At 41.6% G+C, this 16,737-nt stretch overlaps 1 protein-coding gene and 1 long non-coding RNA gene across 5 annotated transcripts; one reads left to right on the top strand and one right to left on the bottom strand.

Moving 5' to 3' along the window:
• Window positions 1–13,587: 13,587 nt before the first annotated feature.
• Window positions 13,588–16,270, bottom strand: LOC145112295 (uncharacterized). Of its 2 annotated transcripts, XR_013710500.1 has the most exons (3): window positions 15,912–16,270; window positions 14,715–15,140; window positions 13,588–14,414 (listed from the first exon to the last, which is right to left on the bottom strand). It is a non-coding gene; the product is annotated as an uncharacterized LOC145112295 (long non-coding RNA). The 2 variants fall into 2 exon arrangements; XR_013710499.1 differs by having other exon boundaries at window positions 13,588–15,140.
• On the top strand, window positions 13,679–15,399 carry LOC145112294 (flavanone 3-dioxygenase 3-like). 3 transcript variants are annotated; one of them, XM_079048473.1, is made up of 3 exons: window positions 13,679–14,024; window positions 14,297–14,544; window positions 14,617–15,399. In XM_079048473.1, exons 1-3 carry the CDS (start codon window positions 13,779–13,781, stop codon window positions 15,188–15,190), a joined length of 1,068 nt encoding a protein of 355 aa, XP_078904599.1. In that variant the 5' UTR covers window positions 13,679–13,778; the 3' UTR covers window positions 15,191–15,399. The 3 variants fall into 3 exon arrangements, with proteins under 3 accessions (XP_078904599.1, XP_078904598.1, XP_078904597.1); XM_079048472.1 differs by having other exon boundaries at window positions 13,984–14,196; XM_079048471.1 differs by having other exon boundaries at window positions 13,984–14,199.
• Window positions 16,271–16,737: the final 467 nt, after the last annotated feature.

Raw genomic sequence — 16,737 nt, 5'->3', positions numbered from 1 at the left:
CCGAGTACTTATGCTGAAATCCTAGGGGTTCACCCCCTTTGTCCTTGCGCGTTTTCTGGCCTTCCCAAGGAAACGTTCCACCACGAACCACCTCCTTTGCCACTGTGAAAGATATATCCTTCATGGTATCCATTACTCCAGCCACTCCCAGTGCTGGTCACTACTGTCGATACCCACCGAACACTTCATGCTACTATAACTTGGCGCTGAGCACCCAGCCCAGCGTATGGACTAGATTATCCTGCGAGTAAGAGATTCATCCCTGTAACGGTTAGACTCCAATGAGAGCTGCGCAACAGGGTCAACCCTTCCCTCTGAGATTATCCAACCTTGCTGCGAGAGGCGTAGCACTCCTTGGTCAACTAGCTGTCCCACGCCATACTTCTCTGTCGTCACTCCCCTGCCTTAAAGTCCAGTCATTTCTCATTCGCCTTCCGAATGGACCGAGACCACCCTGGTCCCTCTACAAATTCTGCCGATAACTGGGTTGCCGGGCTTCCACCGGTTACTAAACTCAAGATCAATCGCTCAGTCGCTCCCAGCGACTTCCGAAGAAACTTCGACTATCTAAACTGCTCTATCTATTCTGCCACTCTGACGCTACAAGTCCTGGGACCCTCGATCCCCTATCTTGACCCTAAGGCCCTTACTAGGTCCCACCTGCGCTGCTATAATCTCACGGGCCTCGCCCATGGGTCTCACCCGAACTATATCTTAGAGCGGTCTCTCCCTCTAGTCTCACCTGCCTAGCTACTATCACACGGGCCTCGTCCACGGGTCTCACCCGAACCATACTACTTAGCAATTCTGCTCCTAGGTCTCACCTATACTGCTACTAACATACGGGCCTCGCCCACGGGTCTCACCCAACTGTATCCTGGAACGGCCTCTCCCAAGGTCTCACCTCTCCAGGGCTACGTAGGCCAACTCCATACTAATCACAACGAACTACCCTCTCCTGACCCCTACCTTGCTAACTAGGAGATACGGGCCCCCGCCCACACTCCGCGAACTAGGAGATTCGGGCCCCCGCCCACACACCGCGAACTAGGAGATTCGGGCCCCCGCCCAAACTCCGCTAACTAAACTGCTTATGAACGCTACGGCTTACCCGCAGTCTTACATCACTTCCCTCACTAACTCGCTGCTGGGGAATGCTGCGGCTGTCCCGTAGTCTTACATCCTAACTAAAATCACGTCCTGGGACCCTCGATCCCCTATCTTGACCCTAAGGCCCTTACTAGGTCCCACCTGCGCTGCTATAATCTCACGGGCCTCGCCCATGGGTCTCACCCGAACTATATCTTAGAGCGGTCTCTCCCTCTAGTCTCACCTGCCTAGCTACTATCACACGGGCCTCGTCCACGGGTCTCACCCGAACCATACTACTTAGCAATTCTGCTCCTAGGTCTCACCTATACTGCTACTAACATACGGGCCTCGCCCACGGGTCTCACCCAACTGTATCCTGGAGCGGCCTCTCCCAAGGTCTCACCTCTCCAGGGCTACGCAGGCCAACTCCATACTAATCACAACGAACTACCCTCTCCTGACCCCTACCTTGCTAACTAGGAGATACGGGCCCCCGCCCACACTCCGCGAACTAAGAGATTCGGGCCCCCGCCCACACTCCGCTAACTAAACTGCTTATGAACGCTACGGCTTACCCGCAGTCTTACATCACTTCCCTCACTAACTCGCTGCTGGGGAATGCTGCGGCTTACCCGTAGTCTTACATCCTAACTAAAATCACGTCCTGCCGAGAAAATCTTCAACCTGGTTTCCCAAACCGATCATCTTCTGATCACTATTACACGCACTCAACACTGGGGAGTTTCCTAACTCCCAACTCACGCGTTTCTCAATCCGATCAGCCGCTCGGACTACTATCCTGCTCAACAAAGTTGCGAACTCATCCCAGCTTTGCACTTTCTTCTGTTCCTGAATACATTGAGGGCTCCTCCCCCACTTCGATTCAACTAGCTCCTTACAGTTCACTGTCTGAAAAGGATTCCCAATCCTTCTTACCACTCCATGGTCGATCTGCTAAAAACGGATGCTTACCGATGCTGGTGCTCCAAAACGAACCAATACCACGACGCCACCGTCCTTGAAAGCTGGTGAAATACTTCTAGAATCCCAATCTCACGCTTGCTACAGCGACCGCATCCTGAGCGACCTGCTCTAAAAGGGATACAACTACCAACTGCTGCACCTCAATAACTGGTGCAAACTCAGCCCTGAACCTGGCCGAGAAATCACTCCATGTCATCGCGTCCAACGCGGCATCATCCCCCATGGCATGACCAACCTCCTTCCACCAATCTCGCGCTCTGTCCTTCAGAGGACAGGAGGCGAGTCTGACCTTGTCCCCCTCGGTACACTGGCTCGTACGGAAAGCGTTGGCAACATCGGCCAACCACCTGCTGCTAGCAATGGGATCCCTAGCCCCATGATAATCTGGTGCTCCGCAAGCCCTGAACTCTCGAAAATTCAAGGTACGCGCCCCTACCAAAGCCATCATCTCAGTGCGAAAAGCTCCCAGCTTTTCATCCAGGAGCTCCAAAATACCCTCCTTGACCGAACCGAAGATCACAGGAGTCTGGTCTAGAATACTGCGCGTCACCTCAGCTGAAACAAACTCCCTCATCCGCTCCTCGAGCTGCTCGACTCTTGAACCCGAGCCTGATCCCTCTCCGGCGCCTGATCCGCCCACTGGTCTCTCACGCAAGGTCACCATGCTGAAAACATATCACAAAACTATCAGAATACTCGTCACTGCCGAGGGATCATTCACACACTTTACCAGTTTCCCGGTCTCATCTCGGCCTTTCCCGAATCGAGTACGGATCCTCTGCTTTCAGTAGTACGGGCCCATACTACCTTCCACATCTATCCGTACTTTCCTCAAGAACTGCTTCGACTCCACCATGTCACTTCTACTACTACTGATCTCTGCTACTCTCATCCTAGGCTTGCCCTAGGGAAATCTCTGACTCCACCCAATCCAGTCCTCAGCTGCTGAAGGCCTCCTTGTAATGCCAATTAGCCATCACCTGAATACCATCACATGTGACGAGGCTCATATAATCCTTCGAGTAAAAGACTCGTCCCTACAACGGTTAGACTCAAACGAGAGCTGCGCAATAGGGCCAAATCCAGCACTCTGAGATTATTCAACCCTGATCACATGTGACGTGACGTATTCACCTAATGGTTAACTCCCATCACTCAGAGTCCTACAAAGCACAAAGCAAGCAACATTCGGACACAGGAAACTACTCAAGCAAATCTATTCTCATAACGAGAAACTGCACTAGCATGTGACATAATATCATATACTCAGGCATAACCTAACCAGGCTATCCTACTACTGTCTAACCAGTACTATCATGCAGCTCAAAAGCACATATGACAGGCACATAAGGCATCCTTCCTAGATCCTTAGCCCTAATCTAGCATGCTGTTCTACTAATTGATAAACATAACATAAACTTGTATGGGTATTTTGGGGTACTTACTTGAGCTCGGCTGATTGCATGCACCGCACCCTTTTTCTCTTTTCAAAGTTCCTTTCTTTCCAAATTTCTTTTCGCTTTTTCTAAAACTCTTTTCTTTTCTCAAAACTCCGTATATAAAAAAATGATTTTTTCCTTTTGAAAATTTTCTATACCAATTCCTTAGTTTGAGTTCAGACACACCCGAAAGTATGTCTGAATCCCTCAAACCAAGGCTCTGATACCAACTTGTAACGACCCAAAAATCATGACTGAAAATTTCCTTTTAAATCATTACTTAAAACATAATTGTCAAACCATAAAGGAAATCATAACATAAATCAGAGTATAAATTCCAAAACTTATTTTCATTATCAGAGTAAAACATCCCAGGCTGACTAATCAATGGTGTGTGCCATGTGATCACCCCGAGCTCTTCCCTCCGCTACCGGAAGTACCTGAAACCAAAACTGAAAACCGTAAGCACGAAGCTTAGTGAGTTCCCCAACCTACCACATACCATAAAAATCTACTGATCCGAACACAATCCGGAACACTTAACCATATACTGGGCCCCTGCCCGCTGCCTTGGGCCTCGCCCGCCATCGGACCCCGTCCATCACCAGGCCCCGCCTGGCTTCGAGCCCCGCTCGGCGTACAAATTTGTTTCTTTTAGGCCCCGCCTGTCTCTGGGCCCCGCCATCGGACCCCGTCCATCCTATTCTAGGGCCTCGCCTATCTTGGGCCTCGCCCCTGTCCTGCTACTGATGAGTCATGGAACCCCGTCCACACTCCTACTGATAGTGAGATACGGGCCCAGCCCACACTCACTCCTTTCCTACTTGGGCCTCGCCCCCTGCTCTGCTACTAATCAGATATGTAACACCATCCACACTCTGCTATTGGTGAGATATGGGACCTCGCCCACACTCACCTCCCTACCAGGCACATACATGTATCATACAGACAACAAGTATAACTATCATACAAACCATTCCTTGGGCACCCGCCCGCTAACATTGGGCCTTAGTCCCGAATGTCATACTAGCATACTGTGCCTATGGCTAATCCCCGGGTCTTCCTACTCATAACTACATGGGCCGGCATTGTGGCCGTAGACCCATCCACACAAAGGGAAACTCACCTGCACTGCTGAACTTTGTTGATAACCCTCTGGCTGCTGTCCGGCAGCTTCTCTGAACCGATGCTCCACTAGCTCCCCGAGCTACTATAATCAATATAACACTTAGTTCCAAACTGAATTCTAGAAGTCAAACTAAGTCAACTTTGGTTAAAGTCAAAGTCCTGGTCAAAGTCAACCTTCCAGTTGACTCGACTCGCCGAGTCAACCCGAAGACTCGCCGAGTCCTTAAACTCAGAAGCTCTCAAAATACGACCCAACTCGCCGAGTCACCCCAAGACTCGTCGAGTTCAACGATCTCTGAGTCCCATCTTGTCCAACTCACTGAGTCACCACACAACTCACCGATCTGCGTCTTAACCAGAAGAGGTTGGGGGTTCTGCGACCTGACTCGTCGAGTCCGAGAACAAACTCGCCGAGTCCTAGGCAATCTTCAACAGACTCGTCGAGTTGTTCTTCCAACTCGCCGAGCCCATGCACATATTCATACAACTCGTCAAGTACACCCATGTGACTCGCCGAGTCTCTTCAGTTCTCAATCCATACAGTGGTTTTTCGAGCCATGCAAGGGCTCCAATCCATAGATCCACTCTTCTACAGTCTATCCCCCACGTAAAGTTGCAAACTTTACGTGAAACCAAGGAGCTAAAGGCCCAAAACACTCTAGAGTTAGGGTTTAAGGTAAAGGGGTTTCACCGACAACTTAATGACATAAACTTTATGGCCTTCTGGACCATCACAAGTCTAGATCTGAGGTAGCAACCTCAGATCTAGGCCTCTAACTCGACATAGATCTCAATCATGCCCAAAATGCCCCAAATCTCAAACATAAGATAGATCTATTTGCAATAAAGCCAAAACACAGCTTATTACCTCCAATATATGCTCCAACTGAAATAGATCCCGGATCTACACCACTCCTTTGCAGCAAGCCTCTTGATCTCCAAGCCCCTTTCCACCAAAATCACTCATCTAGGCTCTAAATTGCTTCCAAGGGCTCTCACTCACGATTTAGGGTTTCTGGAGCTATAAAGGGGAGTAAAGAGGCTGGGTAAGGGATGTAATGTTCTTTAAATAGGGCACAACCCCCAGGATTAGGGTTTTTCTCGCCCAGACCAGACTCACCGAGTCCACTAGCCGACTAGCCGAGTCGGTCATTTACTCTAACCCCGGATCACGCTTCGACTCGTCGAGTTCCTCCCTGGACTCGACGAGTTTACTCATGACTTAGAGCTTTTCCTTTCTTTTCTTGGTCTTTCCGATTCTGGGTGTTACAGTACCATGGGCCCCGCCCGACATCGGACAGAGTCCGGCATCGGGCCCCGCCCGGCATCGAGCAAAGCTCGGTATATATATAAACATATCAACAAATACACATAAATAATCACATAACATATACATATAAACATGCCCCGGGCCCCACCTGACATCGGACCGAAATCCGGAAGCATACTAACATTCCTCGGGCATTGTTCAACATCAAACCGAAATCTGAAAACATACAAATACAGACACATGCTAGAATCACGAAGACATCAAGCATACAAACATTCCTCGGGCATCGCCCGACATCGGACCGAAATCTGGAAAGCATATAAACATTCATCGAGCACCGCCCGACATCGGACCTTAGTCCGGAACATACTAACATACATAAACGGATCGACATTGGTGCCTTTGACCCATTCCTACAAGAGGAAACTCACCTCCAATGTCGAATGATAGCTGAAACATCTCGGTCCCGAAATCAACTCTACACACTACCTGAATCAAAACAACCCCTTAGATACCATTTATACGCATACCCCTTTTTGGATCAATTGTGGTCAAAGTCAAAGTCAACGCTCTAAGTTGACTCAACTTGTTGTGTTTACTCCTCAACTCGCCGAGTTCCCATAAATCACGAAATCGTGAAATCGCGATTCAACTCATCGAATTTTCCTCAAACTCGCTGAGTTCCTCATTCTCAACAGAATCGGGACTTTCCCAGTACAACTCGTCGAGCTCCCTTGTGGACTCGTCGTGTTCCTTCTTTTCAACAAACTCGGGAATATTCCAGACCAACTCGCCGAGTTCCCTTATGGACTCGTCAAGTTCATCAGTCTGTCAATCCTTCTTAATGCATTAAGCCCTTATCCTTCAAATCCAAGTCTTATATTCCAGATCTAAATTGGAAATCCCTCTAGAAGGGTAAAGTTTCCAACTTTACCCATTGATGCCTTTCCTAAATGGATTAAGCTCAAACTCTAACCCAAAAAGGCCAAAGTCTTAATCCCAACTTCACCAAAACTACAAGATGGACCATGAGATCATAGATCTGGACTCTAGGGACAAGAAGATCACGTAAAGCTTCAAGCTTTATCCCCATGCATGGCCATTTGGAGCTAGAAAGGCCATAATAGAAGCTTATAGGTTGCATGGAACTTCCATGGCCATAAAGTTGGCACCTTTATGCCATGGAAACCCCTCAAGACCTTAGATCTGAATTATAAATCCATTTGGGTCGTCTAACTCCCAAAGACTATGATATTTGGACCAAATTAAGCAAAATCACCCCAAAAGAAGATCTAGATAACTACAAAGCAAGGTTCAAGCTTTATACCACCAAAATGTCGTGGATGAAACAAGCATTTTGGATCTATAAACTCCTTCTTGTGTCCTCAAGCTTCTCCTTCTTCCAATAGCTACAAAACACACACTAAATCACTTGAAATAGCTCACAAACACTCACAATAGCCTTAGGGTTTCGAGATTTAGGGTTTGGGACTTAGAGGCTGGAAACGAGGCCAACATGGATGGTTTAAGGTGCTTAAATAGGGTGCAAACCCCAAAGATTAGGGTTTCTCATCTGCCAGCCTACTCGTCGAGTTGAGGCCTCTCAACTCCTCGAGTAGGTTACTTAAATCATGCGACCCATATGATCTCTACTCGACGAGTTTAGGGCTTCCAACTCGTCGAGTTGCTCTTATAAATTGAATAATTAATAAATTAAATACGTACACCGCCCCAGTAAGGAACCTAGACCCTCCGATGCAGGGTCAACAACCCACGACTGTCATAATCGAATGAGGCCACCTGGCCTATGATCCGCTCACACTTCTAGCACTCCTCCTTCACACCCTCGACCTACACCTTCAGAATCCTTTCCAGCAACGGAGTAATCACTGTTATCCTCATGCATATGTCTCGTATCGGAGCTGCAGCCGCCTTGCGGCTAAGAGCATCGGCCACCATATTGGCCTTCCCCGGGTGATAAAGGATCTCACAGTCGTAGTCCTTCACCAGATCTAACCACCGACGCTGCCTCATGTTCAGGTTCAGCTGGTCCATCAGATACCTCAGGCTCTTGTGGTCCATGTAGATGGTACAACGAACCCCATAGAGATAGTGCCGCCAAATCTTGAGGGAGAAAACCACAGCCCCCAACTCCAAATTTTGTGTCGGGTAATTCACCTCATGAGGCTTTAACTGCCTCGAAGCGTACGCAATCACGCGACCATGTTGCATCAGCACTACACCCATGCCAGTGATCGAAGCATCACAATAAACCACGAAATCACCAACGCCCTCCGACAGAGTCAGAATCGGTGCCTCGCACAACCGCTGTCTGAGAGTCTCGAAAGCTGCCTGCTGCTCAGCCCCCCAAGAAAAGTCACCGAATTCTTGGTCATTCGGGTCAGTGGGACATCAATATTGGGAAAATCCTGGATGAATCTCCGATAATAACCCGCTAGACTAAGAAAATTTTGAATCTCAGATGGAGACCTCGGAACCTCCCACTGCATCACAGCCTCTACCTTGTCTGGATCGACCAGAATACCCTTCTGATTGATAAGGTGCCCCAGAAACTGCACCCCGCGCAACTAGAACTCACACTTGGAGAACTTTACGAAAAGTCTCTCCTTCCTCGGTGTCTCCAGCACCTCCCTCAGGTGCTCCTCATGCTGCTCCTACGTCTTGGAGTAAACAAGGATGTCATCAATAAAGACTATCACAGACTGCTCTAGCATCGATCTGCATACGCGGTTCATGAGATCCATGAACGGGGCAGGAGCATTGGTGAGCCCAAACGAAATCACCACGAACTTGTAATGACCATATCGAGTCCGAAAGGTTGTCTTCTGTACATCCTCGCACCTGACTCGCATCTGGTGATAACCCGATCGCAGATCAATCTTGGAGAACCAAGATGCACCCTGAAGCTGGTCGAATAAATCGTCAATCCTCGGGAGGGGATAACGGTTCTTCACCGTTACCTTATTCAACTCCCGGTAATCTATACACATACGATGTGACCCGTCCTTCTTCTTCACAAACAGTATCGGGTTTCCCCATGCCGAACTGCTCGGCCTGATAAATCCCTTGTCTAACAGCTCCTGCAGATATGTAGACAACTTCTGCATCTCGGGAGGAGCCAACCGATATGGTGCCTTGGCTATCGGAGCCGCACCAGGAACAAGTTCAATCCTGAACTCTACTTGCCTCTCCGGAGGTACCCCAGTCAAATCCTATGGGAACACGTTCAGGTACTCCCGTACGATCAGTACATCATCCACATTCGCCTTACCATTATCCTGGATATCCATGACATAGGCGACATAACCTGCGCAACCCTGCTGTAGGTAGCGTCTCGCCCTCGTCGCTGAACACAAAGTAGGTCCATATTGTGGCCTATCGCCCTGAATCACCAAGCCTCCCCTACTTGGGGTCTGAACTCGTACTAGCTGTTGCTCGAAGTCGATCACTACCCCATTGGGTCTCAACCAGTCCATACTCACGATAACCTTATTCCCTCGCAGGGGAATGGGGACTAAATCCACTGAAGAACTGCTAATCGAACAACTGCAGTGTACATCCCCGGTGAACCCTCGCAACCCGAACAGTCCTATCATCCGCTATCTCTACATCAAGTGGACAGTCCAACTCTCCTGGAGCTCCCACACATCGCTTGCTGAGCACGAGCGATACAAAAGACTGGGTATCCCCCGAATCAAATAATACCAGAGAAGATATATTGTTCACAAGGAACGATCCTATAATGAAACACATAAACATAAGAAATAAATCAATATAAATAAAGAGATAAGGAGAAGATACATACCCGTCACAACATTGGGAGTTGCACGTGCCTCCTATGCTCTCAGCTGGAAGGCTCTGCTCTTTGCTGCAGGTACCTCTGTCTGGCCCTGACGGCCATCGGTAATCCTCAATGTAGCAGGAGCGGGTGCCGCCACCTGTCCTGCTGCTGCTAAACTCGGACACTGGGATCTCTTGTGGCCCCTCTGATTGCACTGAAAGCAAATCAGATCAAAATTGTCGTGGTGGTCATGGTAGCAGTACAGTCCCTGCTGATATGACCAGTTTGGCTGCACTTAAAGCAGCCCGAACTACCTGTCATGCACGCCCCCTCGTGCATCTTGCCGTACTTGCCACAACGTCTGCTGCCCTGTCAGTTCGTGTATTCCTTCCTCATTTCTCCTTTTCTTTCTAATTTAATGTTGATTTCCACTTGTGTTTGTAATTAATTGCAAAAGAAAAAATCAAGCAGGTTTTTCCTCTACTGTCATAGTCCCACTGTCGGTTGTTGCTGTAAGCGGCGACGAGTACCACCACCACTGCACCAACTACTGATTTCATGTTCTACTTACTATGATTTTGGAAATTAATTGCAAAATATGTGTGTATTTGATATATGTATTTCAATTTGGTGTATGTATGTGAAAATATATGTTTTTGGTGTGTATGTGGTTGTTTAGAATATGTGATTAAACATAAAACTTGTTGTTTAGAATTTATAAAAACTTAATAATTTTGTTGCACACTTATTTTGTTTATTTGAAACAAAGTAGAATAGTTGAAATTTTTATAGTTTGGAATATTAAAGAGCATTATTTCAAATAAAGATTTATACAAAATATGGAAATTGTGGCCTTGAAAATTCACATGGGGAGGCTTTAATAAAATTCACTGGCTTTCTAGTTCAAATTTTAACCAACTCATAAATTTATCAATTATCATCATTAACAATGTAATATTAAGAGTAAATGTACTACATGTTTATACATAAATAACTTATTTTCAAATCGAGATATCACATTATATTATGTTAGGATATGGTCTAATATGTGAAAACTAAGTGAAAACACTCTTGTAAATCAATAACGTATTTCATAAGGTTATATGATAACTTAAGTTATAAATATCGTCGATGAATGAAGCTATAGAGATTTGATATATGTATGTGAATTTGGTGTATGTTTGTGACAATTTGTGTATTTTGTATAAGTAGGATGTTATTATGTATTTATGTGAAAGTATGTGCTTTCGGGCAATAGCGACAGAGCACTACCGATAACTTTTTACCGGCGACATGTCGTCGCTATTGCCTTTACCAACGACATCTCTAACTTTTACCAGTGACTTCTGTCGCTACTATTTCCCTTTTTTTCTTGTGGTGATACCCTTTTTCCCTCAATTTAATCTAACGGTGATGGAAGTGGTTATGTGGTTACAGTGTGTTATTTGGTTATCTATAGAACTCACACACACACACACACACATATATATATATATATATATATATATATATATACACACATACACAAAGAGAGAGAGAGAGAGAGAGAGAGAGAGAGAGAGAGAGAAGGAAATAAACAATACATATAAATTTTAAAAATTGGGTTGAATTGGATGTCAAACCGGTTGAACCAAAAAGTAGTCACCAGACCGATTCAACTAAAAGTTGGTTTTTAAAACATTACATCAAACTTAAATCACCCCAGAAACAAGTCAACAAAGCAAAATGTTAATCTCTCAAAATTTAAGTTATATGGTATTAATAAAAATATTCATATTTCCCTCCAAAAGAATTGTTTTCAACAAGTGATAGTGCAAATACATTTCTTTTAAGTAACCTTTAAAAGAAAATAATGGTAGAATTGTCATTTTAATGTTTATGCAAGGGCGTCTTTGTATTTTATCATAGTTTTATTTTAGGGATACGGGAAAATGACTTACTAGGGAATCATTTTTGTCGCTTTGTTCATATTTATGCAACTTCTTTATTTTTATACACATTTGACAATTTAAATTTTTATATGTGTTCACAAATTATGGTTGAATGTATACAAAAAAAAGTTGTCTAAACGTGAACAAAACGAAAAGTTAATTACTCCGATAAATTATTTTCCCCACTTTTAATAGCGATTTTATTTTTCATATTTGTTTGTATTTTTTTTCAAACGTTATTTTTAAAATATCCATAATTTCCTAAATATCAATTAAATATTGATCAATTCTAAATTTTACTTTTTAATTAATAAATATATTTTGTTTTGTGAAATATTTTATATAGCCTCTTATAATTTTATTCTTTTGTTTTTAATCATATACAATATTTTTAAAGTAAATAGTAACTAACAATAAAATTAAATAAATTAAATATGTAACAATAAGTATGGAGAGTCTTTTGAAAATTAAAAAGAAAATATTACTTAGCAAATAAAAAAATCTATATAATTTACATATTTTAAAATTATTAAACTTTTTAATTGGAAGTTTATAAACTTTTAATTATCTTAATACAAAATTTTAAACTAATAGTTAACGAAAGTATTTTAAAATGTTATAAAAAAAATATTAAGTTGTCATATAAAATCTATGAAACACTTTAAAAATGTTGTAAAAGAAAGTTTAAAGATAACGGTATGAAAGTTATAAAAAAAATTGTATGAAAATGTAAAAAAAAAAGTTAAAAACTTGTAAGAAAATTTTAAAATATCCTTTCTAATAAATTGATGTTTTTTTTGTCACTTGTCAAATTCTCAAGAGTTTTGCCACATGTAATTTTATGGGAGTTTTAGAATTATTATTTTCCACTTGTCATATTTTGGGAATTTCCATTTTTTAAAATAAAATTCCACAAAATTCTAACAAGTTTTATAAGGAAAGAGAATCATTCTATTAATTTGATAATAAAGTCTCATAAATGCTCTAAAGAATATTTGATTTCTTTTATAAATGTTCCAAAAGATTACATTATGTTATGTAAAAATATTATTTTATAAAATATTTAATCTTTAAATATTGATATTAAATTTTTATTTTTAATAAACTCGTGGAGTACACGGGTCTCACACCTAGTTTATAAAATATTTGGTTTAAAAGCACTTGTATTAAAATTATATTAAAGTATAAAAAAGGTTATATATATATATATATATATATATATATATATATATATATATATATATAAAGTTTAAAACATTGTATTAGAAAAACCTATAGGAAAAAATATCTTTAAAATGTTGTAAGAAATTATAAAAAGTCTTAAGAAATTTGTAAAAAAAAAAATTGTTCACATTCATACAATTTTATTTTTTTTGTACACATTTGACTATTTAATTTGTTAAATGTGTTCATATATTACTATTGTCGCCTGTTATATGAGATGACAATGGTAATTAATATGAGATCACATTTAACAAGTTAAATAGTCAAATGTATATAAAAAAAAATAAAGTTGTTTAAACGTGAAAAAAACGAAAAAATAATTACCCTCCCAACTCAATTTTCCTTTTATTTTATGTTTCTTATGCAAATCTCTCCAAAAACCAGAAACCTAAAAGGAATCTGGATTCAACGGAATGTAAAATTTTGTCTTTTAATGCACCATGGCTGTCAATACTTACAAAATGACGCCAATAGTTTGCGACTATATTTAACAACTTTAATGAAGACCAATGGCACTGAAAATTATGTCACTAATGGAGTAACGATTGCTTATTATATTAGAAACTTTTGTTTTCAAATAAATTACTCATTCTTCTTTCAAGATAAGTTTGGATTTTACTACGTATGTGCTATGGCTTCTATTCTTCTTTCAAGATAAGTTTGGATTTTGGAATTCTTTTCTGTTACTTAAAGTTTTCTTCTATTCTTCTTTCCATGTTCCTTTAAATACATAAGAATATACATTGTGCTGTGCATTCAAAGTACTTGGTACATATATATCATATCAGATAACCACAAACTTTAATTAATATAAATAAATGTGGTCATTTCAATCTTTTAGCCTATAAATACACAGGATTCATGACCTTTTTTATCCCAAACTTCCAATAAAAGGAGTGACGGAGAGAATGGAAGCAAAGGGAGATGTATCGGATAGTTCATTTACCAGTGTCACCTCACTTACCCTAAAAGGTCCAAAAAAAATTCCCCAACAATATGTTCTTCCTTCTTTTCAACGATCAAACCATAGCCTTCTTGATCACATATCTACTGAATTTCCAATCATCGACCTTTCCATGCTCAACCACCCTGCTCACATGCCCAAACTAGTCAATGAAGTTGGTGCTGCCTGCAAGAAACTTGGGTTCTTTCAGGTATCTGTTAGGCTGCATTTGCAACACTGGAGTAGATGGAACAAGCTTTCTACAACTATTTTCGATAAAGAGGGCGTTACATTCACGTCTGCACAGACAGATACTCAAGAGGAAATCTTTGTCCAACCCTTTTGAGTGGGAAAAGCTTTGTTCCAATCAAATGCACGCCCAAGTAGTAATTAAAACTTGTTCTATCCTATTTTATTGTGCATGCAATTAATTGTATTTTGAGATTTTATTGTTCCCTGATAAAGAAAAGTGTGTATTTGAAGGTAATAAACCATGGGATTCCTAGTTGGGTCATGAAAGATGCAATAGACTCTGCTGAAGAATTCTTTAGGTTGCCAAGCGACAAGAAGATGTGTTTTGCTTCTACCGATGTTCACGCGCCTGTAAGATATGGCACTAGTATGAATCATGTGATAGATAAGGTGCTGTTTTGGAGAGACTTCATCAAGCATTATGCTAATCCGATATCAGAATGGATCCATCTATGGCCATCGGATCCTCCAAGTTACAGGTAATTAATTGCTTTACCAATTTGCATACAATTAATTAAGCATGACTTTGATCACTTATTTTTTTTACACAGAGAGAAGATGGGAAGCTATGCAAAGGCGGTGAATACATTACAGAAGCAATTAATGGAAGTGATCCTGGAAAGCTTAGGGCTGAATGCGGATTACTTACATGATGACATAGAAGAAGGTTCACAAGTCATGGCTGTCAACTGCTACCCGGCCTGCCCGGAACCAGATCTTGCACTAGGGATGCCACCACACACGGATTATGGTACCCTCACCATCTTAAATCAAAGCCAGCAAGGACTTCAAATTATGGACGAAGATAAAAAATGGCGCGCGGTTCCATTTGTTCAAGGTGCCCTAATAGTTCAGTTGGGAGATCAATTTGAAGTGTTGAGCAATGGAAGATACAAGAGTATACGTCATAGAGCCATTCTTGACTCGCATAAACAGCGCCTGTCAATTGCTAGTATTCATAGTATGCCCATGGAGAAAAAGGTAGGACCAGCACCTGAGGTAATTGATGAGCAACACCCCGTTGCCTACAAAGAAGGGAGCTTCAGTGGATTTCTTGATCACATATCTGTTAAATCTGTATCAGAAGATACGTACCTCGACACGTTAAAAATCCATGAAGCATGATATAAACAAGCATCGAAATTCAAAGGAAGATTTATCATGATGGAGCTTACAGAAATTATATGATTCAGGGTGTGGCCCACCCTGTACTTTTATTAAGTTTAGGCCTTAATATGCAAAAAAGACAAAATTATAGGCTTCCCTTTCCCTGTTTTGTATGTAAAATATGTTTGTCCGCTCTAAGAAAAGAATGAACAAGTCGCTTTCAATGATGTAAGTCAAGTTTAAATTACAAGATTACTAAATACAAAAAGCTTAAATATGTGGTTCTACTTTCAGCATTATTTAACCTAATTGTAATTTTTATCCGATAATCTAGAATTCATATAAATTTATAGTTGAAGCTTAGCATATGCATGTTTCAAAAGTTAAAAGCCAAAATGCATTGCCTTTACTATCAATGGAGAAATGAAACCATTTGTAGAAACAAATTAACAAGTAAAAAAAATGAAAATAATCTATATAAAGCCCATAAAATTGTTTTATTGGTTGTCCTGCACAAGTCTTTGTAAAGCTATTAGGTTTTAGAATACCATCTAGAATGTCTCCATCTTAACTGGGCAATTCAAGGAAAAGTAGATATAACATAAAAGAAAATACAGTTCAATTCGCGCATATCAGTTTTACTTCCAATCAGTTTTCAAATCCCAAATAATAAGCGATCAACTGGAAATTGGAAGGAAGAAAAAACAAAAAGCAAAGGAAAAGAAGTCGAGGAACTTACAGGATACGGCAAAGAAGAGCAGCGGTGGAGCCAAAGAGGAGTTGCCGGTAAGGAAAGCAGCGGTAATGTCGATTTCTCTCAATCGTAACTTCTAAATTAGAAAATAATGAAAACAAATAAACAACGTAGATTAGATAACTGACACCATAGATGGACGGAAGCTTGAGGAATGCGTCTTTCTACAGGAATTAATGCTTAGTTTGATAGTTTCCCTCTTCTCGGTTTCGTTCTCGCGTCCTTGAAACTTTTGGGCCCTGTGAGGGCGAGCATATTGCGGTTGCACATAGAGATATGCACACTTGCGGTCTTATCACTTATGTCGGTCTCGATCGATTTTAAAATGGTTTGGTTTTCTGCGACTGGTATCCAAACGGTTCGGTCGAGAGTCCTAAATAGTCTCGAGTTGGAATTTTTTGATCCTGTCTTTTTTTTACGGACAGGTCTTTCTTTGATCAAGTCTTTTTTAGACTAGTTTCGGTTTTGCATACATCTTTTCCAGTTCGGTTTCAGGTTTTTTTCGGGTTGAATTTCAATATATTTCAATTTTGAATTTTCAGGTAATAAATATATATGTAATTAACACCAAAATTATACATTAAGATTTACTAAAAATGATATACTAAAATTTAATAAAAAAAGAAGAGAAAAAGTTAGGTAAATGTGATTAAAAATGTGTAATTAACACAAAAATAGAATTTATATAAATTTTCGCTTCCATTTTTTTTTGAGACCTCTCGGAATTAGGCCTGTCGAAAAAACCCGAAACCCGTTCTACCCATCCGACCCGTTCCAAATTCGGGTAGAATGGGTCGGGTAGAACGGGTAA

This window comes from Lactuca virosa, chromosome 5 (genome assembly GCF_052849685.1).
Source record: "Lactuca virosa cultivar CGN04683 chromosome 5, Lactuca_virosa_CGN04683_v6, whole genome shotgun sequence".
NCBI classification, from domain to species: domain Eukaryota; kingdom Viridiplantae; phylum Streptophyta; class Magnoliopsida; order Asterales; family Asteraceae; genus Lactuca; species Lactuca virosa.
This window is presented reverse-complemented; position numbering and strand designations above follow the sequence as displayed.